Source organism: Vulpes lagopus, chromosome 8 (genome assembly GCF_018345385.1).
Source record: "Vulpes lagopus strain Blue_001 chromosome 8, ASM1834538v1, whole genome shotgun sequence".
In the NCBI taxonomy this organism is placed as follows: Eukaryota; Metazoa; Chordata; class Mammalia; order Carnivora; family Canidae; genus Vulpes; species Vulpes lagopus.
This window is the reverse complement of record NC_054831.1, coordinates 116,013,135-116,040,419: the sequence shown is the minus strand read 5'-3', so window position 1 is coordinate 116,040,419 and position 27,285 is coordinate 116,013,135. Positions and strand designations below refer to the sequence as shown.

Here is a 27,285-nt window from a genome sequence, read left to right as displayed (position 1 = left end):
CTGCGGTAGTATTGATGGGGACACATTGATAGGGCCCTTAGGGTTTTAGGAGGTGAGGGTCAGTTTTTTAATTCATTAGCTTCTTCTGCCTCAATTTACCACCCAGAACCAATCCCAAGCCTGCCAGGTAAGGTCTGGAGGCATAGGTTGGGCGAGGCTGGAAAGCAACCTCTGTGTCAGGGGTGGAAGGGCTGCCTGCAATTGCAGGCCCTTCTCTGGCAGGCTCATCCAACTCATCTGAAGCATCCTTCTCCTCCTCTAAAATCAGTGGATGTGGCCCCCTCAGGGATCTTTACAGTCGGACTTTGTTTTCTGCTGCTAGTAACATTGCAAATGCAGAATCTGGCTTCTCAGCAAGGACTTCAGGCTTGTCAAACTCGACTACCTGAAAGTCAGAGAAAAAGAGCTGAAATTGGCAGAAAATACCCACTCACTTAGAGTCCAAAGCATTGAAGCCTTTGGGGGAGGTTATACCAACAACTTCCAGCACCTTCCCATTTTCCATGACCAGGACGAGGTCGCAGTTGAGAACCGTGTTGAGGCGGTGGGCAATAGTCAACACCGTGCAGCCTTTGAAGGCATCTTTGATGGTGCTCTGAATGAGGGTATCGGTCTTGGAGTCCATGGAGGCGGTGGCTTCATCAAGGAGAATGATCTGTTGAGGAAGGTACATTGTAAAAGTCACACTAAGCAAAAACTGCACCTGAGGGAAACTCACAGTCTTAGCTCTACTTACTTGAAGAAGAAGAAGAAGAAGAAGAAGAAGAAGAAGAAGAAGAAGAAGAAGAAGAAGAAGGAGGAGGAGGAGGAGGAGGAGGAGGAGGAGGAGGAGGAGAAGGAGAAGGAGAAGAAGAAGAAGAAGAAGAAGAAGAAGAAGAAGAAGAAGAAGAAGAAGAAGAAGAAGAAAAGAAGAAGAAGAAAGAAGAAGGAGGAGGAGGAGGAGAAGAAGTGTTGAAAAGTCATGAGCTAGGTGTCCATCTCTAGAGGTTAGAAAAATAACAACAAAAGTCAATTCATAGCACCTCCATTATCTTTGGAAGGACTGGCCAAACGAATAAGGTGATATATTTTTTACTTCTCTTTTTAAGTGGTTTATTCTAATCTTAGAAGCTGGGAAGATGCTTTATCTACCATGCTAACATGAGTCAGCATGAACTATAATAATTTATATTTGTTTCCTATAGCTGCTACAACAAATCAGCACAAACTTAGAGGCTTAGAAACAACTAATTTAGTGTCTTGCAGTGCTGGAAGTCAAGATTCCTAAAGTCAGGGTATTGCCAAGGCTACATTCTAGAGGGGAGCTGTTCCCTTGCCTGTTCTAGCTGCTTGGAGCTGTGTTCCTTGGCTCGTGCTATGCTACTTCCATTGGTCACATCTCTTCTTCTGACTCTCCTGCCTCCCTCTTATACAGACCTCCCTGATTATACTAGGCCCACCCAGGTAACCCAGGAAAACCTCCCTAGCTCAAAATCCTTGACTTAATCACACCCGCAAAGCCTCCTTCTCTCAGGTAAGGTGGTGTATTCACAGGTTCTGGCTATCGGGACATGGACATCTTCAGCAGGGGAGAGCGTTATTCTACCTACCACAGTGCTAGTTTGCACGTCAGAGGGCTTGAGCTCAGCTCTAACTCTGCTTGACCTTGGTTAAATTAACTTCCCCGAGATTCCATGTCCTCATCTGTAAAAGCGGGTTATACCTTCTTATGACCATGAAATGCAAAGACAGCACACAAACCACTTAGTAGTGTATAGTGCCTCAGCCAGCACAGAATGCATGCTGGTGCTGGCTCTCTCTCATGCCATTAGTAGGTCTACACAATACACACGGTGGGTTACACTTTGATCAGGGCTCAGAGAATGAGATTTCTTTTTTTTTTTTAATTTTATTTATTTATTCATGAGAAACACAGAGAGGCAGAGACACAGGCAGGAGGTGAAGCCTGCGGGGAGCCTGATGCGGGACTCGATCCCAGGACCCCGGGATCATGCCCTGAGCTGAAGTCAGATGCTCAACCACTGAGCCACCCAGGCATCCTAAGAATGGGATTTCTAAAGTAACAGCAATCCCTTCTTTGATCAGTAACCGAGGATGACTAAGTCCCTAAGAAAAATGAGGATAATAAATTTTACAATTCTCAAATCTTAGCATTCTGAAGGTCTTCTTTAACATCCTGGGTACTGTTTATCAGGCCTCAGAACTGTTGAGGGACAAGTCAAAAAAAGTCGAGAGGCAGATTTCTTATACTCAAACTACTCAGGACAGAGAGAATACCTAAGCACAGCTTCCCAGGGGGAGGCCCAGGGGAGGCAGGTGCTATTGCTATAAATGGCTGTTATTTTTCAATTCTTACCCCTTACAACTTTGTCTTAAAAGAAAGTGATCGGTTTTTAAATGGCTCAATTGTTCTCTCTTTGCTGAAAGACAAACACGTGGCTCTACCTCCTGGATTGAGTGGCGCTGCGGGAAATATCCAAAATTTGACCAATCCATTTTCCGTGCTGTTTCCTTACTTTTGAATTACGGAGAAGCGCTCGGGCCATACAAAGCAGCTGACGTTCCCCTACTGAGAAGTTTTCTCCATTTTCTGTGACTTCTGCCTGTAATTTTTCCGGGAGTTTCATTATCTATAAAACACAGAAAATGCCACATTTATGCTGATGATCTATAAAATTGTCCTGCATCGTCTATATTGATTGCCCCCTTCTCATGCATTCATCAGCTGGCTTTATTTTACTGCGGAAAAGAAAGTACAAAACAACAATCATTTCAACATCGCAAACAGGCACCAGGGAAGGACCAGGGAGTAGGCGGACATTAATAATTTAAAATCACAGTGTGATTCATAGAGCTTCATAGACACCTTGCCAAAAGAGGACAAATGGTGCACATATGGCTCTAGAGAAACACAAACGAAGTGTAAATGGCTTCCAGGGTCCTTACGTCCATGGACAAAATAGACATGGGATTGAAGAGTTTTCTAGTCATCAGAGAAAGGTAAGACAGTGTCTGATTTATGCAGTCATATTGGCATTGGGACATGCTCCCCTTCATACCAAGTCTTGGTGGAAAAAAATCCCTTCGTGCTGTAGAGGTGGCCGTGCTCACCTGCTGAGCCCAGCTACAGCTCTTGTAAGACAGGACCCCATCTCACAGAAATTTGCCATTCCTATAGCATGTCATGCCCCCTCACCGTCCTGTGGCTTCTCTGTTCCCATAAGCAAAGGAGACTATTGGCAGAGCAGTAAGATGCCCCATCTGCTCTAGAGTCAGATGCACTTGAGTTCAAGTCTCCATTCTGCTACTTACTAGCCTTCACATGTTTTTTTTTTTTCCCCCTGAGTCTTCATTTCTGCACCTCTAAGTTGGAGCAGAAGTCCCAACCTCAGGGAGCTGCAGTCAGGACAGGACCAAGTGAGATAACACACGCAGAGCTCTTGACTGGACCATTACAGAGGCCTAATACATATTACCTGTGGTTGCTTTTAACCACAGAGAGGAAATAGGGATCACATTCTACTGACATACGTGATGCCAACAAATAAAAATAAGCCTGACCAAATGCTGGCTCAGTGCTTGTCCAATTCAAACCTGAGCCAGGTATTGGGTCCCTGGTGCTGAGAAACAGACTCATCCTGGACAGCCCCAGAGACCTACTGTGTCTCTCATGAATGTCCTCTCCAGAACCTGCCAGAGCATCTCATCTGAGTGGCTCTCAAAGGGATCCAGGTTGTATCTGCAATAAAGGAAAGAACAGGGAGCTGGATTTCTGAGGAAGGCAGATGAGGGGCGCATGTTTTCTGCAGCATGTGGAAGAGAGCAGGAGGTGGTTTGTGATGACCCCTGCACCTCCAAAAGCAGTGCCTAGCCCAGGAAAACCAACCTCAGGCCAAGGAAACAGGAACACCCAGCTCTCTGATGGGGCAGAAACCACCAAGGTGGGAGAGATAGCACTGAGCAAGGAACTCAGGAAGACCCATTTGGTCCTCACAGTGGCTATGTGTGGCAGAAAGCATTTGACCCCCTGCGAATTCTTGGTGGAGGCGGAGGTGGTGGTGGGACTCACTCAGCCACTGCATTCGCTCTGCCTTCAGAAACAAGAGATATAGCTGCAACTCCCAGGCCTTTGTACAGGGTGGGCACCCCATTTGCAGGGTATGAGTCTAGTACACAGCCCACTACTTGATCTGGTGCTCAATGGGAGAAATACCCCTCTCATCAGAGAAGCAGCTGTTGCACTGGATTAAATGAGAAACTGGTTTTCTCCTTGTCCCTTGACAGCAGATTTTGAGCCCTGTAGAAGTTGCAACCCTACTGCTCTTGTACTTGAACAACCTCTGTTCACTCCTCAGTGGGAATGATGCGCTTCCCTGTGGATGGCTACATACATAGGTAACCGCTTACTTTATTTTACAAACTGGGTACTTTTGAGAGTGGCCGTTGCTGAATATGATAGGATGCTGAGACATAGGCATAAACTGGGGCTTTCCAGGACCAACTGGGATATCTGTTCTCCCTACGTGTAAACATCTCACTTATTGGTGATGTAGCTCCCAAGATACAGGAAATGTTTGGGGCCCTAGTCTTTAGCTCCTCCCAAGGCTTCACTCAGGGAACAGGTACTAGCAGTGCTCATGAGCACATCAGGATGCTGCTTCCCTCATTCCCACTATGGACCCTTCACAAAACTCCTCGCTGATCTGATTTTTACTATCCAAAAAATAGGAATGCACGACGATCAAAAACAGCTACCTTACTGTACCTACAAACAGGACAGGATCCTGGGGGATCACAGTCAGCTTGGTTCTGAGGTCTTCTAAACCAAGAGTGCAGATATCCACATCATCAATGAAGATCGTACCGCCGGCTGGCTCCACCAGACGAAATAAGGCCATTCCCAAAGATGACTTTCCTGGGAACAATAAAAGCAAGAACAGCAAATCAAACATCAGTTTCCACTTCTATCATATCCAAGTATTTAATCAAGGGAATTTGTAATGCAGTGAAATGGCTCTGTGCAGATGACAGGGCAGACAGGAAGGCCTCACTCTGTGGGGGCAATCTGCTGCCCTGACGCAGTTAACCTGCCCATCCCTGCAGAGGCTGTTAGCACATGACTCATTCTCTGGGCCTCGTTTCACCAGAATGATTCTCATTTAATTAATTTAAAAACCAATGTGTGTTTGTTTCCAACTCCACACACCCATTCAACCTGAAATCCTAATTTACAGTAAAGAGATTTGAGGAGGAAAAAAACAGCCAATCCACCACACGCAGACGCCGCCCTCTGGTGTGGCTTAAGCATACCCAGTGGAAATGCAAAGAAAACAACGTGAAAGAAGCACAGTCAGAGCTGGTCCTCACCAGAGCCTGTTCTTCCAACGATCCCAACTGTCTGCCCACTTTGAATGACTAAATTCAGCCCGTCAAGGACAAGGGGAGTGTTGTCTCTGTATCTCATCTGATAGTCTTTGAATGTTATCTTCCCACAGCTGGGCCAGTCGTGGGGACAAGTCTCCACTTTGAGGGGGTGACTGCATTCAGGAACACAGGTCTGGAAAGCAGAATGACCAATGACAGGTTAATAACCATTCTCTTTTCCATTCATTCAATTCATTCATTCATTCCCACAATTCTAGGTACTGGTGTTCATTGTGTGAGCTAGACCAATAAATTCAGCCAAGAACTTACATTCCAGTGGGGAATTCAGATGATAAACAAGAAATTAAATCAGAAGTGAAGTCAATAAAACAGAGTATTGTAAAAGAATATAGAATGTGAGTGGTGGAAATGGGTAGGCAGAGTAAAAGTAACTTAAGGGTTGAAGAAGGCATCTATGAGGATATGGCATACAAGTGGGGACCTAGAAGCTGTAAAGATTTGAGTCCAGGAAGAGTGGACAGCTAATGCAAAGTCCCTGAGGCCTTGGTCATTTTGAGGAATAGAAAGAAAAGTCATGTAGCTGGAGCTTAGTGAATAGAGAGATGGATAACTATAAGGGACAGTTCCTACTGGGAATTGTGGGCCTGGGCAAATGTCAGGAGTGTGACCTTGAAGCTGTGTGACAAATCCAGACCAAATCTTGAGATTTGCAGAATTTGATCAGATATGATTTCAATATCTGCAAGAGTCATCATGGTGTTAGAAGTAGGAAGAGGGCAAGAAGGCAGAATGTCAAGTTCAGAGGTCTTTAAAGTTACATGGAAAAGACATTTTAGTTTCCCAAGGATTCAAGACATGCAAAGTCTAAGTAAGGAGTAGAGCAACTTGGCTGTGTTATAAAACCAACACCTCCTCTGAAAGTGATGAATCTCTGTTGGTGATGAGAAGGCCCGCATGTGCCCTGTAGGGTGGCTGACCAGCCCAAATCTGTGATTAGCAACCAACATTAGCTGAGAAAATAATCATATTCCTAGACAGTGAATATTTTTAACCCCCAGGAAATCAAAAATTCATAACAAAAATATTTCAGAGAAGTATGAGGCACCTGGGTGGCTCTGTCTATTAAGTGTCTGACTCTTGATTTCAGCTCAGGTCATGATCTCAGGGCTGTGAGTTCAAGCCCCACATATATATATAAGAGAAGCTAAATTGTAAGAGTAGCATTTTCAGTTTAAGGAATCTGCATATCTGGTGTTTTAAGTATAATAATATTAGTAACATAAGGGCCTGTGATTCTAATTTAAATGTACAATTCAATAATTTATTTAAACATGATTTTAAGTTAAAAGTTTACTGTTCATCTACAGCATTGGGATGGTTATGCAAATATAAAGCTTGCTATATTTATAAGTGTAACTTATTAGATTTATATAATCTCTGAAAGGTTTATTTGTTAAATCAGATAATCAAGATACTTATAGTATTCAAGGAAATGCGCTAATTCTAAATTACAGTTTAAAATGTTTTAAAGAGTTTAACTAAATTTGTAAATGGGGCCAAATGCTATTCAGAGGCCCTTAAAAGTGATTGCTTAACTTGTCTAGACTTCTTTTCAAAGAATAGCAAGATTTATAAGTTGAACATAAAAGCTTTTAAAGAAGGGGCATCTGGGGCGTCTGACTAGTAGAGTTGGTTGAGGGTCCAACTCTTAGTTTCAGCTAGGGTCATGACCTCAGGATTGTAAGATCATTGAGCCTTGCATAGGGCTTCTTGCTCAGCGGGGAGTCTGCTTGAGATTCTTTCTCTTCTTCTCTCTCTACTGCCCCCGTCCCATGCTCTCTTTCTTTCTAAGATAAATAAATAAATCTTAAAAAGAAAAAAAAGATTTTAGAGAAGAGTTCAACTATTGTTTTTTCTCCAATTTACAATTTTAGCCAATCAAATATTAATTTTTAAATATTTAAAAAATATTTATTTATTCATGAGAGACACAGGCAGAGGGAGAAGCAGGCTCCCCACAGGGACCCTGATGCAGAACTCCATCCCAGACCCCAGGATCATGCCCTGAGCCGAAGGCAGACACTTAACCACTGAGCCACCCAGGTTTCCCAAATTTTAATTTTTAGAAACGAAAGTTAGCCACTCAGGATACAAAATCAATGCCCAGAAGTCAGTGGCATTTCTATACACTAACAATGAGACTGAAGAAAGAGAAATTAAGGAGTCAATCCCATTTACAATTGCACACAAAAGAATAAGATACCTACTAATAAACCTAACCAAAGAGGTAAAGGATCTATAGCCTAAAACCTACAGAACACTTCTGAAAGAAACTGAGGAAGACACAATGAGATGGAAAAATATTCCATGCTCATGGATTGGAAGAATTGATATTGTGAAAATGTCAATGTTACCCAGAGCAATTTACACGTTTAATGCAATCCCTACCAAAATACCATGGACTTTCTTCAGAGAGTTGGAACAAATTATTTTAAGATTTGTGTGGAATCAGAAAAGACCCTGAATAGCCAGGAGAATATTGAAAAAGAAAACCATAGCTGGGGGCATCACAATGCCAGATTTCAGGTTGTACTACAAAGCTGTGGTCATCAAGACAGTGTGGTACTGGCACAAAAACAGACACATAGATCAACGGAACAGAATAGAGAATCCAGAAGTGGACCCTCAACTTTATAGTCAACTAATACTAGACAAAGGAGGAAAGACTATCCACTGGAAGAAGGACAGTCTCTTCAATAAATGGTGCTGGGAAAATTGGACATCCACATGCAGAAGAATGAAACTAGACCACTCTCTTGCACCATACACAAAGATAAACTAAAAATGGATGAAAGATCTAAATGTGAGACAAGAGTCCATCGAAATCCTAGAGGAGAACACAGGCAACACCCTTTTTGAACTTGCCCACAGTAACTTCCTGCAAGATACATCCATGAAGGCAAGAGAAACAAAAGCAAAAATGAACTTTTGGGACTTCATCAAGATAAGAAGCTTTTGCACAGCAAAGGATAGTCAACAAAACTAAAAAACAACCTACAGAATGGGAGAAGATATTTGCAAATGACGTATCAGATAAAGGGCTAGTTTCCAAGATCTATAAAGAACTTATTAAACTCAACACCAAAGAAACAAACAATCCAATCATGAAATGGGCAAAAGACATGAAGAGAAATCTCACAGAGGAAGACATAGACATGGCCAACAAGCACATGAGAAAATGCTCCGCATCACTGGCCATCAGGGAAATACAAATCAAAACCACAATGAGATACCACCTCACACCAGTGAGAATGGGGAAAATTAACAAGGCAGGAAACCACAAATGTTGGAGAGGATGTGGAGAAAGGGGAACCCTCCTGCACTGTTGGTGGGAATGTGAACTGGTGCAGCCACTCTGGAAAACTGTGTGGAGGTTCCTCAAAGAGTTAAAAATAGATCTGCCCTACAACCCAGCGATTGCACTGCTGGGGATTTACCCCCAAAGATACAGATGCAATGAATGTTCATCCACAGCATTGGGATGGTTATGCAAATATAAAGCTTGCTACAACGGGACACCTGCACCCTGATGTTTATAGCAGCAATGTCCACAAGAGCCAAACTGTGGAAGGAGCCTCGGTGTCGTGGTCTGTGTATACAATGGAATGTTACTCAGCCATTAGAAACAACAAATACCCACCATTTGCTTCAACGTGGATGGAACTGGAGGGTATTATGCTGAGTGAAGTAAGTCAATCGGAGAAGGACCAACATTATATGGTCTCATTCATTTGGGGAATATAAAAAATAGTGACAGGGAATAAAGGGGAAAGGAGAAAAGATGAGTGGGAAATATCAGAAAGGGAGACAGAACATGAGAGACTCCTAAGGTGGGTGGGGGGTGGGAGGGACTTGGTGACAGGCACTGAGGGGGGCACTTGATCGGATGAGCACTGGATGTTATTCTATATGTTGGCAAATTGAGCACCAATAATACATAAATTTATAAAAAAATAAAAAATAAATAAAGTTATCCACTCATTTCTCTTTTTGTGTTCAGAGGCTGCCCTTGAGGAAAAAATTTTTTAAGTATCTCTTCCTCAACCTTAATAACTTTAGAGTAAGTATGGGTCTTAAGGAGAGGGTTGTGGTCCCATTTCTGTTTTTAAAAATATCCCTTTCTTGTGTCAAAAAATCAAATTCTGACATAAATTCTGCCAGAGTTAACTAGTCCTTCCTCTGTCATGCACTAATTTCTTACCAAAATATACTCTCTGAGCAGCTCCACTGAGGTGAATTTGGCCTGGGTCTCTGTCCCTGTTCGCACACACACCTGGAGCAGTCCACTTAGCTAATTGTAGAGAAGCAAAAAGTTAGGTTACAGTCCTTTCCCCCCTTGGGTTCCACTGTCCCACTTTCAGGGGCAGCTTTTCTGAATTACCCCTCCCCAGTCTCACTCAGAGCCACACAAAAAGTAGGCCTGCATTCCCAGCTAAGTGCCTACAAGTAAAGATCCTGGAGTGTTTTGCCTTTAAACATTTCCTCTGCATTTAGAAACAAAGTGATGAAAATTTCCCTGGTCCTCCAGATAGCAAGAACAATCCCACCACAGTATCACTTGATCACTTTTAGTTTGAGTGCCAGGGAGATGTTGTTGAGCTGGATCTCCCAAGGCCACACAACTGCTGGTTATTCCCCTTGCTGCCATCTGGTGGGGGCTTGCACTTCTATGCCCTCCCTGTTTTACTCCACCCGCAGTCAAGCTGCAACTGATATCCAATCACCACAGATCATCAGAGGTAGAAGAAAGCCATTTAAGCCCATCTGTTTGCTTCAGGCATGAGAAAATCTAGGCTTAGAGTGGGGAATGTGGCTTCCTAAGCTCATCCACCTCAGGCTAAGATCCCCCAGAAGCCAGCCCTGAAATCTGAGTATAAGCAGAAAGGTTGAATGGTGGTTCCCCCAAAAAGATATGTCTACATCCAAATCCCTGAGACCTGTTAATGTTATCTCATTTGAAAAAAAGGATCTTTGCAAGTGTAATTAAGGATCTTGAGATCATTCTGTGTTAACTGGGTGGACCCTAAATCCAATGACAAGTGTCTTTATAAGAGAGAGAAGAAGAGAAGACATAAAAGAGAAGAAGATGTGAAGGCAGAGGCAAAGATTGGAGTGATGCAGCTACATGCCAAGGAATGCCCAGGAACGCATCAGAAGCTCAGAAGGACAAGGAATGGATTGTACCCTAGAGCATGCAGAGGGAACAAGGTCCTGCCTACACCTTGATTTGGGACTTCTGATCTCCAAAACTGTGACAGAATAAATTGCTCTGGAGTTTTAAGCCACTAGCTTATGGTCATTAGTTATGGCAGGCCTAGGAAATTAATCCAAGGGGTAGACCCCAAAAGTACCAGTAGAAGCTGGAAGAAGTGGGTCACAGAAGAGAAGGTAAGTCATGAGAGGTTCGGTTGTGGCCAACTGAATCTTGATCCCACTGGAGGCTTTGGGACACTGCATGGAACACATTTGAGTTGTCCTGAGGGAGCTGGGCTACATCTCCACTGACCCCCTTCTATCATTGTGGGGCCACTCCTGGCTGGAAGAGCTCCCCACACCTGTAGGCTGCCCTGGGCTTGAACTTCCCTGCTGTGGAAGGTCGGTGCACCAATAGCACCTGCCTCAGTTGCAAGGTGGGCTAGTGGGCTCAAGACCTGCAGGACCAGGTCTTCCTTCTCTAGGTAAGCAGCAACTGTGGGCCAGGCACTGTTGGAGGAGCTGGTTTTCCAGGGCTGAAATGTGATGAACAAAATGCCAGCTCGCACATGGCTTATGTTCTAGTAGGCTGGCAGGATAAGACATGGATAATTTCAAATGGTGAGAATGCCAGTAAAACAGGATGATGTGAAAGAGTGGCCAAGTTTGGGGGTGAGGTTGCCTTGGTTAGGGAAGTTAAGGAACTGTGTGAGTGGAGACATTTACAGTAAGAAGTCCAGCAGGCAAAGTCAGGGTTTAGGTAGCTCTGAGTAGTAGCCAGTGGCCTTAACAGGAAGGAGGTAGTGTCACCCAAGCAGGTGAATGAGGGGAGGAGCAGTGTAGGTCCAGACTCTTTTCAGGGTTCCCTTGCTACTTCCCTGCTTAACACATGCCACTGGCTTTCCATTTCTCTTAAAGCAATGACTCTTGACCTGAGGGATTATGCCCTTCAAGAGACATTTAGCAATGCCTAGGGATACTTTTGGTTGTCACAATCTTGGAGGAGGGAAGTTCTACTGGGATTTCCTGATTAGAGGTCAGAGAGGCTAACATCCTATAACACATAGGGTAGCGTCTCACAAAGAAGATCATCCAGCCCAAATGTCCATAGTGCTGCAGTTGAGAACCCTTTCTTAGAATATAAGTAACCCCCTGCCATGGGTGACAATGCCCTGCATAGTCTATCCCTGCCAATGCTCCAGGCTTTATTTTCTACCAATCTGCTCAAGCTACATGACCTTATGAGTTTCTCAAATGCACTGAGCTCTGCCTTCCCAAACCTTGCCTTGGCCCCTCAGCCTGAAGCATTCTGCCTTCCGACTTCTTTGGTTCTTTGTCATTCTTGAATTGGGCTGGAAGTCACCTCCTGGAAGAGGTCTCCTCTAGTCATAGGGTCTAATGGTGCTTCCCCACTGACAGTCACATTCCCTGTTTTATTACCTTCATAAAAATTAAACAATTTCCAAAGTCTTCTCATTTATTTACTTGTGCACTTATTTGTTCCATCCTATGGGACATCTCTTTTTATCCCATAAAGGGACCTGTCCAGCTTGTTCACTGCTGAATCCATAGCACCTAGCAGAGTTCCTGGCTCATGGTAGGTGCTCAGTGGCTATCTGGTCAATGAATAAATGAACACTACCCTTGAGAAAGACCTATACATGTTTTGTTAAATCCAGGGGTATCAGCCCCTCGAAGTCCTAGCCCTCCACAAGTTTAGAACTCTCCTGTCAGCATAGTGCTAGTGCTGGCCCAGTAAATGCTCATTCTCCTCCCTGATGTTATGAGATGTCACTTTACATTCACTTTCTGCTCTGTGGGACTTCACACCAATTTCTCATCCATCTAGGGAGTCTCCTCTGTTGTCAAGGGAAGCGCCATCATTCAGATTCTGTGTTCTCCAAAGGGGGCTAATGTTCAACAAAGCAGCTAGAGAAGTGTTCCCCTAGATCTCAGTGTATGCAAATTCTCTAGCCTTATAGGAATGTTTGAAAACAATTTCATGGAAAGCTGGTGATATCCCCCAAAAGCATAACCTCACTTGAAGAAAGCTGTTTCACTTGGACCAAATAAGGGAATATATTCAACATCATCTGCTTTATATTTTACTAGACAACAACAAATAAAAATATGAGGGAAACTGGCTACCCAAGAAAAATTCATTTCTTCCCACTTAAGATAAAGACCTGAGAATATATTTTTTTTCTTTCTCCTTCCCAAAATGCCATTAAAATTATATCAGAGAGATTTTCAAAAAGGAATAAACCTTTAGGGGCAAGGGGGTAAGGAAAAGATATCAATGAATGAAAGTGTCACAGATTTCTGGAAGATGGAAAAGGGAAAAAAAAGCCTTTTGATAGAATGGAGGCAGAATGTGCTGCAGGGGCTTACAGAGCCTTCTATCTAACAGAACTCAGGCAGGCTCCAGTTGTGAGAAGGAGCCACAGAGAGATTGATTTGACTGGTAGTCTGTCTGTAGACCCATCTATTCCCCTCCCCCTCATCTTTCTCCCAATCAGAGGTAACTGGACACTTTATCCCCTGGACAACACATACACACACACATACACATATACACACACATCAAGATTCACACTCAGATGGATACCAGACCCAGGTCACCTGGGTTCAAAGCCTAGCTCTCACACATGACAGGTGTGTGATGTTGGAAAACTCTTTCTGAGCCTCAGTCTTCTCATCTATAAAATGAACACTATGGCTGTACCTATCTCATAGGGTTGTTATAGGAATAAATGAGTTAATTTACATACAAGATTTACAACAGTGCCCAAAATGGCCTGATCATCATTGTTCTCTACTAGTATTATGCCTATCACTATTATTTTTCAGAAGAAAAACACCAAAGCAACCAAAATGAAAAGTCAGTATTATTTGTCATGGATATCATGGTTGCCTCTCCAGCATTCTTTTCCTGTTCTCTATTGTGGACAGCTGTGTGACTTGGGGGTAGGATGGGGCATGATTCCATTCTTTGATATAATCCAATCATTCCAATTCTAACCAGGCACTAACTAATTCTGGGATGCCCAAATTAAGCCAGTAAGAGTAAAGCTCAGAGCTTTTGCTCAGTGGCTAGGGTAGGAAAAGCTTTCTTCCTCCTTCTTTCCTGTTACAGCCCTCAGACTGCCAGTCACCATTATACAATCAGGAAGAAAGTCATCACAGAATAAAGACAAAGCCAGAGGCTATGATCCAACTGCTCCTGAAGCCCACACAACCACCAGGCCTTTTAACAATGTGAGCCAGTAAGTTCTTTATTCTTTGAACCCATTTGAGTTGGATCTTCTCTTACATCCATCCTTCCTGATATACCACCTACCCTATGCCTATCCCAGAGCCTCCAGACCAAGCCTAACCTTATACTAGGTGTTACCTGGATGATGTAAGACAAAGACAAGCCTTTGGATGAAGCGCTAATTGAAGAGAAGCTCAGGGTCACCAACAAGGCCACAATGAAGGTGACAATGTTCATGAGGACATCCATTCTTAGAGCAAACCACCTGAGAGCACAGTTAAAGTATAGGAGGTGGCTGGAGTTTTCATCATTTAGCATCTTAAACCTAAAGTTAAAACATCAGACAAAATAGGAGATCAGGTGTGCTTCCATAGACTTAGGATTGGGGCTACTGAAAAATTAAGGCAAGGGGAATTTTTAATCAAGGGCTAATGCACTGTTACATAGGAATCTCTTACAAAGTTGAAAAAATAGCCATACTCCAAAATCTGCTGCCTCAAAACATGTGCCTTTGATTTGCACATATTTTGCGAAATCCCATGTGGCAGTATAGTATTGTGCTGAGTGGGTTCTTTCTCTCTTTCTCAGAACTGGCAACTAGAACTCGTAGCTGAGAACAGAAGGTGCTCAGTATATCATGCTCTACCATCAAAGGATCCCTATTTTGGAGTCAGCCACTTGCCTCAAAGGTCTTGTAGAATTGGTAGTTGGCCCCCTCAATCTATAAAAAGGGTGAAGGCTGGTTGTGGAGGAGGTTGCCTTTAGGGAGAACCAATGTTTGTGATGGTAAGAGAAGGGAAAGGAAGGTGCTTGGTTCCCCCTCCAAATCAGAGAAAGATTCAAGGCAATTTCTTATAAAATTGGGGGTCTCCTCAAGAAGAAAAGGCTGACATCTCCCACCCCTGCTGTGAATTCACTGAGCCAAAGAGAAGGGCACAGGGCAGAGGGACAGAGCAATGACATCACTAAAGATGAGGGAAAGACCCACTGGAGTTGCTCATTCCCCAGATGTGTAGAAGGCAGATCCTGCCCATTCCTGCTGTTGCTACAAATGAGAGTATTTTCGGTGCTGCATTCTTAATTTAGTGTTCTTTGATGTGAGGCAAAGAGGTCCCATATCAAGGAAATACAGTATGAAGCTGCCCAGGAAGAGCTCTCTGGAAGACCCAGGCAGGTCCTGACCATCAGCAATGCCCAGCAGAGCTTCAAGGGATTTGATCCTGTTGGAGTTTCCACCTTGCCACAGGACATGGACACAATTTTCTGCAATAGCAGAAATGAGCAGCAGGAAGGGGAGAATGGCCCAAGGATGTGTCCTCCCTGACTCTATTCCCCTGCACCAGTCTCGAGGAACCAAGCTTAGAGAAAAGGGAGAGGATGTTTAAATGAACCGACCAGGGGCTTCCCAGGGGCACACCTGCCCCTCATCCTGCACCACACACACACACACACACACACACACACATACACACACACACCACAGTGTTACTACTCCAAGCCTCTGGATATGTTAGGGAGGGAATATAGCGGACCCTTGAATAACACAGGTTTGAACTGCATGGGTCCACCTATACATGATTTTTTTCAATAAATATTTTATAGTACTATAAATGTATTTTCTCTTCCTTACCATTTTCTTAATAACACTTTATTTTCTCTAGCTTACTTTATTGTAAGAATATAGTATATATTACATATAACATGAAATATGTGTTAATTGACTGCTTATGTCATTGGTAAGGCTTCCAGCCAATAGTAGGTTACTAGTAGTTAACTTTGGGGGGAGCCTAAAGTTATATGCAGATTTTCAACTGTGTGGAGGGCAGCTGATACCACCAAACTGGCATAGTTCAAGGGTCAACTGTACATTCAAGATTGAAATTTTTAACTGGGCCAAACTAACAATTAACCACAAGAGATATCAAATTCAACTACCACTGAAGTTTCCCCTGACCTATTGGGAAAGGGGTTTCATCAGAACAATTGGTAGAAATCATTGGGAAAAAATGAAAACCTTTCAATGTTTAAACCCCAAAAGAGTTAAGATTCTTCCACTGGTTCAGTCAAGACCATCCTCAGGCATTGCTGCTCCATCCAGGTCCAAAACTCAAAAGACTCTGCCTGGAAGTACCTCTGACCAGCTATGTGACAGCCTGCAACACCCCCCTCCTCTGTTTCCACTCTATTTTCCCCAGAGCTTAGTCAAAATATTCTTCCAAATACCATGGTGCTTCTATCCTATAGCCATAAAGCTTACAAATCCAGTTTACAGTTTAAGTGACTTAGAAGTCTTATCTGTGTGGTTGGTTAGACTGCACAGGTACAAAAGAAACAGAAGGCCAGGATTGAATAGGAATTTGACCTCAAGTCACTATTTAATGCTATGGCATTTCCGTCTGGTGACTAAAGCAATACATGTCAGAAGCCTAAGCCCTCTGGAAAGTCCAGACAGGAAAGAAAGTATTAAAAGAAGGGACCCCATCAGTCATGTAGGACTCAACTGTCCTATAGGATTCCCTTGGAAATCTTGGACGATAATTTGCAGGAAGACAATGCTTGTATCTGTTTTGTTTGTCATGAGTAAGTCCATGAATGACTCCATGGACACTGGAAGGGTCCATGTGTGATTCAGGACTCTTGACAGATGACATTCAAGTTAAACTAGGAATAGCATAGCCACTGATTGAACTAAAACCAAGCTGAATGCCAAGTCTACACCAAGATCCTGAGTGGCAAAATGTAGGGAGAGAGAGAGAATTAGACTCAAACTTGAAGTGTGTGTTAGGTTTTTAAGGCAGAAAAATATGGGAGAAAAACAAAACAAAACAAAATGGAACACCTATGTGGCAGATTCACTGCTATAGATTCACCAAACTCCATTTTCTTTTCCTCCTATGCACAGCTGGACTACATTTCCCAGACTCCCTTGCACCAGCCTGTGTGAATGAAGTCTGGCCAATGCATGTGCAGAAATGATGAGTATCCTCATTGGAGTTAACCCATAAAAATTTCCCAAGGAGTGCTGCACCCATTTCTCACCTTATCTTCCAGTTAGACACAGAGGATTCTGGAAAATATCCCCAAGGCCCTCAGGCTGGAAAAGCCCCAGGTAGAACAACAGTCCATTCTCCTGCCCTATGAACTCTCATTACAAAATAGACTTGAGGAAGAATAAACCCATATTGTATTAAGCCCCTAAAATTTGGAAGTCTTTGCTACCACAATGAGCCTATATGGTTGATATAATTCCTTCTGTATTTTAGAAGTTTGGAGCTAGAAAACTCCAGAGAAATTTACTTATCTATTCCCCACATTTTGAAAAGAAGGAAAGTGCTGTATTCATCAAGTAAAACATAATATGGTCTTTAAAATTTGTTTTTATGAGAAATGTAACATTTAAAAATGTTATTTAACAATAAAATGAGACAAACATGATTATGATACTTAAGAAATAGGAGAAAAGAAAAGAGTAGAAGGAAATAAATGAATATATTAATAAGATTTAGGTTGGGGACCTGTGGGTGATTGTTTTTTCCTTCTTTTTTCTGCTTTCTCTTACTTTCCTGAATTGGAAACATTTAACTTCTAGTGCAAAAGATAAAACACATAAATTCACATATTGAGGTTGTCATTGAATGAGCGCACCACTTTTGGGACCCCAGATACTAGGAAGAAAGGCCTAGTGCCTTAGACTGCTCTTCTTGACTCTGCCAGCAATTCACCTACAGTAAGTCCCCAGCATCCCAGACTTCCCTTCTCAGAGCCAGAGTAGTCATCTATTCCTGTGACCTCCCATCCAGGGTGAAGCATGAAGTAGGGAGCCCTGGAGTGGGCCCCGTGCTGGACTCACTTGCTAATGCAGTCCTCCTTCTTGTCATAGGCGTGGATGATGCCCAGGCCCTGCATGGAGGAAGTGATGTGGGAGAACCAGGGAGACCGGCTGATGTTCTCTACCTTCTTGAGCTCCTGGACTCCTCTGTGGAAAATGCTGTGGAGAAATCAAGAGGGCCACAAAGTAGGGTCTCTGAGGGCTTACTCTTAGCACACACAGGTCTGACTATGCACTCAAGACAAAGTTTAAGTCAGATGGGTGTCATCTAAATAGGGAAAAGGAGTTGGCCCACCACTCTTCTCTAGGACAGGCCAGTTGTGGAACAGATGGGGTCTCAGAAATGTGTTTCAGGCATGAATAGACATTTTTCCAAAGAAGACATACAGATGGCTTCTTGATACATGGAAACATGTTCCACATCACTCATCATCAGGGAAGTACAAAGCAAAACCATGATGAGATACCACTTCACACCTGTCAGAATGGCTAAAATTAACAACGCAGGAAACAACAGATGTTGGCAAGGATGCAGAGAAAGGAGAACCCTCCTACACTGTTGGTGGGAATGCAAACTGGTGCCCCCTCCCTGGAAAAGAGTATGGAGGCTCCTCAAAAAGTTATAAGTAGAACTACCCAGTAATTGCACTACTAGGTATTTACCCAAAGAATACAAAAATATTGAAAAGAAACGTGCACCATGATGTTTATAGGAGCATTATCAACAATAGTTGAATTATGGAAGAGCCTAAATGTTGACTGATGAATGGATAAAGAAGATGTGATATATATATATGTATATATATATATATATATATATATATGATGGAATATTACTCAGCCATCAAAAAATGAAATCTTGCCATTTGCAATGACATGGATGGAGTAGAGTGTATTATTCTAGGTGAAGTAAGTCAGAGAAAGACAAATACCATATGATTTCACTCGCATATGTAATTTAAGAAACAAAACAGATGAACACAGGGAGAAAATAAAAGAGAGAGGAAGCAAGCCATAAAACAGACTCTTAACTATAGAGAACAAACTGAGGGTGGCTAGAGGGGAGGTAGAGGATTAAATGGGTAATGTCTATTAAGGAGGGCACTTGTGATGAGCACTGGGTGTTACATGTGAATGATGAATCACTAAATTCTACACCTAAAATTCTACATCTAATTTTATGCTTTATGTTAACTAACTGAAATTTAAATAAAAATCTGAAACAACGGGATCCCTGGGTGGCTCAGCGGTTTAGCGCCTGCCTTTGGCCCAGGGCATGATCCTGGAGTCCCGGGATCGAGCTCCCTGCATGGAGCCTGCTTCTCCCTTTGCCTATGTCTCTGCCTCTCTCTCTCTCTGTGTGTGTGTCTTTCACGAATAAATATATAAAAATATTTTTTAAAATAAAATAAATAAATAAAAACCTGAAACTACAAAACTACCACACAAAAAAAAAAAAGTCAGGAAGGAGTCTCAGAAATGTGTGCCATTCCTTGCTGTGGTTTCAGTTTTGAATGCTTTTTGTAGCATGAATGTCTTGCTGCAGGAGATGTGATTCCAGAAATTTTCATACAATGCAGTTCCTAATAGAAGCCAACTACTTTTTGGGAACCAACTAAAGGAAAAATGATCTGTTCCAACTCTGGAGGAAAAACTGGTGTTTCAACTGCCAATGCATGGTCTTCTAAAGGCATTTTCAAAGGTAATTTTGAATCATAGCCTCAGGAGCTGACTTTAGAACCAAACCCCTCCACAGGATGCAACTCCCCTGGGTGTTGAAGCTCCAGGACCCTGCTGAGAGCCAGACTACTGCCCTCAGGCATGCACATTGGCAGGCTGGCCCATGACAGCAAATCTAATCTGCCCTCCAGACTCTCAGCTAAAACTCACCCGGGGGAGAGGAAGGAAAACCTCATTAGCTTAGAGCTCAAGTGAGTTAGTTGGAAATATTTAGGTGATTTAGTTATAGCCAGCCACGGTCTGGCCTGTCTTTGTAGCAAGAAGTAGGGATGCAGAGCAGAGAAAAACCTTTTGCTAAGTAAATCAACAGCATAAAGTGGAGAACAGACAGGAACAATAGTTGGTCAAACACAGGGATTACAAAAAATGAACACCAAGCCAAGGAGTCCATTTTAAGAAGTGGTATCCAAGATATGCTATATCTTTGCAAAGAACTTTTAGAAAGTATTTTATTGGATCACCACAATAAACCTTTGAGGCTGGACAACGAGGCCATGTGACGACCTTTCTTGGAGCCACCAGGGAAATAGTGGGAGGCCAAAGAGAGAGCCCGGGGCATTGATGCTAGTTCCCACCATCACACGAGCTCTTGTGTGGAAGTCAAGGATGCAGAGTCCATCCGTCTAGCCCCAGTGCATCCCAGACCCTCCCTTCCCTTCCCACTGTTTATTGGCACCATCTGAGGACTTGACCCACAGATTTGAAACATCCAAAAGTAAGCCTACAATCTTGATTACCCAAATTGTTTCCCTTCCCATAACACCTGCATCACTCCCCTTCTTGGACTCATCCTTGGCCTCTCCCATCCCCCAACCCTAAAGACCATCTCAGAAGTGGCTCCCAAATCCACCCCTCTTTTCTGTCCCCTACTACTGCCACCTGTCTCATCTCTCATTCAGACTCTACGTTTTAAGTCTCTCATCCCATAGCCCTGGTGCTGATCTTTCTGTAGCTCCATCCATCCTCCACATTGTGACCAAAGTGTTATTTCTAAAACTCAGCTCTGAGTGTGGTGTCCCTGGATGAAAACAAACTTGCTTACAGATGGAGGCAGGTCCAAGATTTGGGGCTGAATCCTTTACAATTGGGGGACCCTCTTTGAGACCCTCGGTGTCCAGCCCAAAATTTGGCACATCTAGGAGCATAATAAACATATTGTTGAGTTTTATGAAAACTCAAAGTTTCTATAACGTTGTATAGTTGACCCTTGAACAATACAAAGGGTAAGGACACTGATTCCCCATACAATTGGAAATCCACGTATAACTTTTGACTGCCCAAAAATCTAACTACCAATAGCCTACTGTTGATTGGAAACCTTACCAATAACAAATAGTCGGCTAACATATATTTATGTTATATGTATTATATACTATATTCTTATAATAAAGTAAGATAGAGAAAAGAAAGCATCATTTAAAAATCATAAGGAAGGGATCCCTGGGTGGCGCAGCGGTTTGGCGCCTGCCTTTGGCCCAGGGCGCGATCCTGGAGACCCGGGATCGAATCCCATGTCAGGCTCCCGGTACATGGAGCCTGCTTCTCCCTCCGCCTGTGTCTCTGCCTCTCTCTCTCTGTCACTATCATAAATAAAAAATAAAAATTACAAAAAAATCATAAGGAAGAGAAAATACATTTATAGCATGGTACTGTCTCTCTCCCTATACATATATATGAATCCACATATAAATGGACCTTTGCAGTTCAAACCTTTGTTGGTCAAGGGTCAGCTGTATTCCGCTACTAGTTTATAAGCCACTTACAGCCCTACAGTCTCATTTGATACAAGGACTCCCTGGCATAGATGAGGTGTATGTTTTAATGATTGCCTTTAGAGATGAGGAAACAGGCTTCCAGTATTTCTCTGGCTTCCCCAAGGACCTCCAGGTGGTTTTGCAGTACAGTTGGAGCTCTGGTGCAAATTTCTCTGATTTCCAACCCTTTGGCCTTATGCAATGGCCACCACACTGCCTGCTGAGAACTTCAGTTCACCCCAAGATTGGGCTGGGGTCAGTCCCACCTCCTGCTTCCCTCCAAGGTGGGTGAGGAAGTGGGAAAGCTGCACAGCCTCAGCATGACTCCACAGTGCCTAGCTGCCTGAGGCCTTTCCCTAGCCATACCAGCAGTTAGAGTGGGGGCCAGTTCCCAAAGCTTCGAGGGACTAAGGACTGGTCTCTCTCTGCTTCTGACAGCAGGATGGCAGAGAGAGCTCCAAGGCTGAGAATATTACAGCAAAAAGGCAGCAACCATGGTGACTAGTTTCCCCACCTAGGACCACTGACTTAAACTCCCAATCATGCCCACCTCTCAGGGTTACTCTGAGGCTAAAATGCAAAACCCTGAGTGTAGCACCTGGCATTTTGTCAGTAGTAAAAATCAATATGCTCCCCCATTCAGAGGAGATAGCAAGGATTCAGCATCACCTGATACTACTGGGTCATTGTGCAGAGTTAACCAAATACATAAAGGTTTCATGTGCTCCTTTTTAAACAGTGCATCAACCTACCGTAAAAGAATGAAGAAGCCGACAGCAAGGCCGGCTAGGACTAAAAGGACAGCAGGAAACACAGCAGCCAATATCACAAGAATAAACAGCACCATAAAAAATTGCTGCAGAAAGTTCTCCGCGTGAAATGGCAGCCTCACATCCAGCTCGTCCATGTCCTTGGAAAAACGGTTCATTAGCCTGCCAGTGGGCATCCTGTCAAAGAAGCTCATTGGGCTCCTTAGGATCTGTGGATAAAATCCGAGAGTCCGCGTCAAGGTGCGTATTTAGGAAACACTGAACCACTCTGCAGGGGCTGGGATACTTTGAGCGGCTCGAGCATTTTCCCAGGGTCCAACACAGCATCCCAGGCTATCCTGGAAAAGTGAGGATGCTGCTCATTCTTGTGGCTCCCATGAATGAGAGTGAGCTTGGAGAGCTTCAGCCTCTGTGTGGAGTCCCAGGGAGAGCCCTGCAGGTCAGGCCTCCTTCCAAACTTGGGATGCAGCCTGAGATGCCTTGGGAGGAGGGGGGTATTTTGTGCCCTGGGGCAATAAAAACCATCTGTCTACCTAGTGTGAACCACATCTGTGCGCTCTGGCCAGGGCCCTGGCAATAAAATAAATCATAAAATAAATCAATTCTGCCTACCGCAGCAGTGGAATGAGAAAATGGCCAGAAGCACCTCTTGAGGGCCTTGGCATACCCAGGGGTCTTTGGAGCTGGAGATGGCCTATGGGCCTGTACATGTCTGCTCCCGGGCAGTGTCTTCAGGGAACCTTCCTGACCACCTTCACTCCATCCCCAGTCTAGCCTGAGAGCCTGTGACCCATCCCTACAGTCCCTGGAGTTTGCCTTCACTGCTAGTAGTAGATATCAGGAGGCTTCTCAGACTCAAGAGTAAGCTCCTTGAGCATTGTGTCTATGCCCAGAGCCCAGCACAGTGCCTGATGTATCACAGGGGCTCGGGAAATGCTATTGGCTAAATGACTGGAATTGCATGCAGCTCCCGGGAGCAGTACCTTGTCAAACACGTGGTCATGTAAGGAGGAGGATGCCATCAATGTGGTCTTGGTGAAGGTGAAACCTTTGATGACACTAAATGTCAGCACAGACACCATGCTCCCTGCGTACACCCACTGGTACACATGCTGCCCGGTGTCTGCCAGCACTGCGCCAATCTCACATGCACTCTTGTTGCCCTGAGGCCCACAGGTCATCTTTGGAGAAAAATAAGAAAAGCACTAAGAATTGGTAAATGATCAGGAATGCGAGAATTTGCCAGAGGACCTTTCCAGGGAGAAGAAACTAAAAAGAGGTGTAAAATTGCAAAAAAAAAATGAAGCAGGTAGCCAAATCAGGTCACTTCCATTGGAGGACCTCTGAGCTTTGCATGGGTCCTCCTGCTGGGCTGTTTGCCTCCAAGGGCATCTGACTTACAAGAGTCAGCACAGTCAGCGGGCAAGTAAAGCAAACAAGGTGGCCAGGGCACAGGGTGGCCGATAGCTTCTGTCCCAGAAGCAAACTATGTCTTAGGAGATAAGAGGTGATGTTGGGCCAGGAAGATTATAGAAGCACAGGAAATCCAGATTCCATGAGGCTGGCTCAACAGCCCTCGGGCAGCCCAGGCCTTCGGGGAGGTATAGGTGGCCTCTCTGTAGGATGGGCCAGCCCCACAGTCCCCTCCTTTTTCCTTTTCTCAAGGAGTATAATGGACAGCACTGGTCTACTGCCCTGAAGTCCCTGGTAGGGAGAAGGGAGCCTGGTGAACCACAGGGCTCCCTCCTGCTTCATCCTGCTGCGGAGAGAACACACATTTTCTGGGGAGAGGCCATCCCCTCCTCTTGAGAAATTGGCAGCTTCATCTTTCTCTGAAGCATGTGCTGAAAGTCAAGACTGCCTTTGGGGAGCAAATAAGCATCTTTCTTCTAAATGCCATTTTGCTGATTATAGCAATAGCGGAAATGTAAACCAGAGGTGACGGCTGATGGATGAACATCCATAAAAGCAAAAGCATCCCTGGGGAGCTAATTGATGAAAGGCCCAGCTTGAAAAGAGGTTGTGCCCACAGTGTCGGGGTTGGGGGTTGAGGGGGAGGCAAACGCCTGGTCTACTATCACTGCTGCATGCTCAATTAGCCAGTGGCACTGGCCCACTGGGGAAGCACCACACCTAGGAGGAGGTTCCATCCTGGCCAGAAACCATGGGGTCCCTAAGGAAAGAGCTCTTCATGTGTCAGGGAGGATCTGGGGGATATTCCAGAGATGGCTCTCTCTCTCTCTCTCTGCACAGTGCAGAACACCCACTGGCTTCTCCATTTGGGAAGAACTGCCCTCAGGAAGCTGTGCCAACCTCCAAGAGAGCTGTAGTGACCTCTCCCCTACCTACATCTCCCCAGTGCTTTCCCATTTTGGTTGTCATAACAACAGAACTATACCAAAATGTTATCTTGCAGGATGGGCCCACAGCATTCCCAGGGGCTCCAGAAAAGCTCAGAAACCATTGCCCAAAAGCTGGGAGAGTTTTTAGCAAGCTCCAGCAAGAGCAGAATTATCAGTCCTTCCCAGGAGAGGCCCTGGTCTGGAGGAGACCCTCAGGTGGCAAATACCCAGTGTCTGAGAAAGATACACGGTGGCTCTGCAGCACGACCAGGGACTGAGTCTGGCTTTTGCATGTACCGTTCTTGTAGAGGGACTTTGAAGAGCAGAGAGAGATGGAACCCCCTGCCATCTGACAGTGTCAACAGTAAGATGTCAGTTTCTGTTCAGAGGCAGGAGGATTAAAATCCATGCTAGGTTTCCCTGGCCCCTCCAGGGAAAGGCCGTCCTCAGAGGTGCCTCACTGACAATCCTACACAAGCATGGCTCCATGGACATGCTGCATTTGCCTGGCACCATCACAATCTATTTAGCCAATCCTTTAAAATCCAAAGGTGGCACCAAAAAAAAAAAAAAAAGAGAGAAGAAAAAACCCCACATTCCCATCATTCCCATCAAAGGGAATTTCAGGAATTGAATTGTGCAGGCAACTGATCTCAACTTTGCAGAAGAGGCAGCGGGAGGTTCATTGTGTGGTGTTGGGGGCATTTGTGCTCTCTGCCAGCCACTGACTCAACATTTTCCAATGCCAAAGGGAAACTCACCTGTGAGCTCTTGTCTAGCCAGAGACCCAGCCACCAATTGCTGAAGGCAGAGCTGCCGATCATCAGGAGGAAAAATGACACCACAAAGAGAGAGAGAAGGTACCCTGCAAGAGGAGGGGAGAGGTCCAGGGGGTTACAGAGGAGGGGGCTGCAGCGGGTCCAGCCTTGATGGAAAATTCAAAGCCCGCAGGAAGAGGGCCCCCTCCCCTGGGAACCACCTTCCTGGCTGCTTTCACAAGTCTGGGTGTTGGGACTCTGAACCTCCAGGGGACATGTGTTCTACCTGGTTGGAAAATGGGTCCAAATTGCCAATATATTGAAAAAACCCACCAATATGCACCTTAATAGGAGTAACTCGGTATTCCTCAAAACCAAACAAAAACCCAGTCGTGCTGAGCAGACAGGGAATAAAACTCTAAGGTAGTTTTGCACCCCGAGATGAGAACTGTGCCCCGAAGGCAGGCCATGAGCGGATTGAGGCTGCCCTCAGAGAAGAGGCCGCGAGGTGCGGAGGAACCGTGGCTGGTCCACGCTGCTGCTCACTCAGTTTCAATAAATAGAGTCTGGCAGCTTTAATGGGGATAAAGGGTGAATCCATTCAAAAGGCTGTATTATCAGACTTCAGATGGAAAAAAAATAAAATAAAAGGCATTGATAAAGGGCTTTAGCATAAAAGGAGTAATTGTTAAGGAAATCATAAAACGTGAACCCAACAGTTTGAGAAAGGATTTTTAAATGCAAATTAAATCAAGAAACCCGTTGTTTTATGTCGAACCTCCAGAAGCCTTAATGTACGTGTGATACGTTTTCCAGGTCACGGTTCCTTCCTGAGGGGATTCAGTCTGGACAAGCTGGTGCAGAGGAACTACGGAGATAGACACAAGTCCTGTGGCGCCTGTAGCCCAGGGGGTCAGGCTCACCCCTCCTGCATACCCGCACCCCCAACAGGGGCAGTTTTCACCCTTCCTTCCATTTGTCCTCCGCTTTGAAATTCCCAACACACCTTTGCCCATTATTGGGTTATTTTATTCGATCCTCATGACAGGTGGCTTTCATTCTTTTGAGAAATATTTATTAAGCACGTACTTTGTGCTCAGGCCTGTTTCTATTTTTTTTTAAAGATTTATCTATTTATTTATTCATGAGAGACACAAAGAGAAAGAGGCAGAGACACAGGCAGAGGGAGAAGCAGGCTCCATGTAGGGAACCTGACGTGGGACTCGATTCCGGGTCCCCAGGGCTGAAGGCTGTGCTCAACCACTGAGCCACCCAGGCTGCCCCCCAGAAGTAGTTCCTAAGAAAAGGATATGAAGGCATGCAGCTTATTCGGGAGCTTTAGGGCATAGGAAAGGCAACAGTAAAAGGGATCTCATCAAGCCAGAGACCCCGTGGACAACTAGTGCTGAACTCCTTGCAGAGATGTGTCAGAGCCAGAGTGGAACACACACCTCGCAGGTTTTTCACCTGACCAGAGGGATACAGGCTATTTCTACAAATCCCATTGGCCACTGGGTGAGGGCTCCTCCCTGTGGGGGTTAATTCCCCCAAGTGCTTCTAGCTTGACAGGAGGCTGGCAGCTTGCAGGGAGAGCCCCCAGGCAAAGGAATACAGCTGGGAGTTAGGCTGCATGCACTCAAGTGCCACAGGGCCCACAGCAACTACTGAACCAGAAGGATGTGGCTCCCGTCTTCTTGGAGTTCATGCCTCAGGGCATCCTCCTCAGCCAGCAGCTGCATGGACTCCGGATCCCTTCCACCTGGCTATTCCAAGTCCTCTCCACCTTCCAAAGGGAAGGGAAAGGGACTGTCAAGTTCTCACGGAAAGACATCCAGAGGTGAAGGTACGCTGGCTAAAGCAGCTCCCGACAGTCAGAACTGAGTACTTGTCCCCTTCCTTCCCTTCAATGCAGAAGCATGAAAATGTCAGCTCCAAAGCAGAATCCTAAACCATACATGGCTTTTATACACGGAGATAAATAGAGCTAGACACGGGGGTGTCCCTGCGCACAGGCTCTCGGCACCTTGCTATGAAAGGGAGAGCTGTCACACCTCAAAGGTGCCCTGAATAGAGCCACTGTTATACCCTCTGCCTGGGAACCTTTGTGCTTCTTTGAAAATGTTCGGCCTGACTTTCTCTCATTGTGTCTCCCTCTGGGCCTGCAAAGTCAGAGAGATGCCTCAGTGGATCGGTGGAGC

General features: G+C 44.7%; 1 protein-coding gene across 4 annotated transcripts in view; it reads right to left on the bottom strand.

Moving 5' to 3' along the window:
* Nucleotides 1–203: 203 nt before the first annotated feature.
* ABCC12 (ATP binding cassette subfamily C member 12) overlaps nucleotides 204–27,285 on the bottom strand; it is a 65,279-nt gene continuing 38,197 nt past the window's right edge. For 2 of the 4 annotated variants that reach the window (XM_041767344.1, XM_041767346.1), the window contains exons 17-29: nucleotides 25,866–25,955; nucleotides 25,091–25,194; nucleotides 22,971–23,168; nucleotides 21,970–22,196; nucleotides 17,745–17,882; nucleotides 14,033–14,189; nucleotides 9,647–9,736; nucleotides 5,368–5,557; nucleotides 4,756–4,915; nucleotides 3,661–3,739; nucleotides 2,517–2,630; nucleotides 491–655; nucleotides 204–385 (exon numbers count right to left, since the gene is read on the bottom strand). In XM_041767344.1, the coding sequence (XP_041623278.1) occupies nucleotides 293–385; nucleotides 491–655; nucleotides 2,517–2,630; nucleotides 3,661–3,739; nucleotides 4,756–4,915; nucleotides 5,368–5,557; nucleotides 9,647–9,736; nucleotides 14,033–14,189; nucleotides 17,745–17,882; nucleotides 21,970–22,196; nucleotides 22,971–23,168; nucleotides 25,091–25,194; nucleotides 25,866–25,955 (1,805 nt within the window). In that variant the 3' untranslated portion in view covers nucleotides 204–292. Of the gene's footprint in view, nucleotides 386–490; nucleotides 656–2,516; nucleotides 2,631–3,660; nucleotides 3,740–4,755; nucleotides 4,916–5,367; nucleotides 5,558–9,646; nucleotides 9,737–14,032; nucleotides 14,220–17,744; nucleotides 17,883–21,969; nucleotides 22,197–22,970; nucleotides 23,169–25,090; nucleotides 25,195–25,865; nucleotides 25,956–27,285 lie in introns of all 4 variants that reach the window. The other 2 variants (XM_041767343.1, XM_041767347.1) reach the window with 1 other exon arrangement.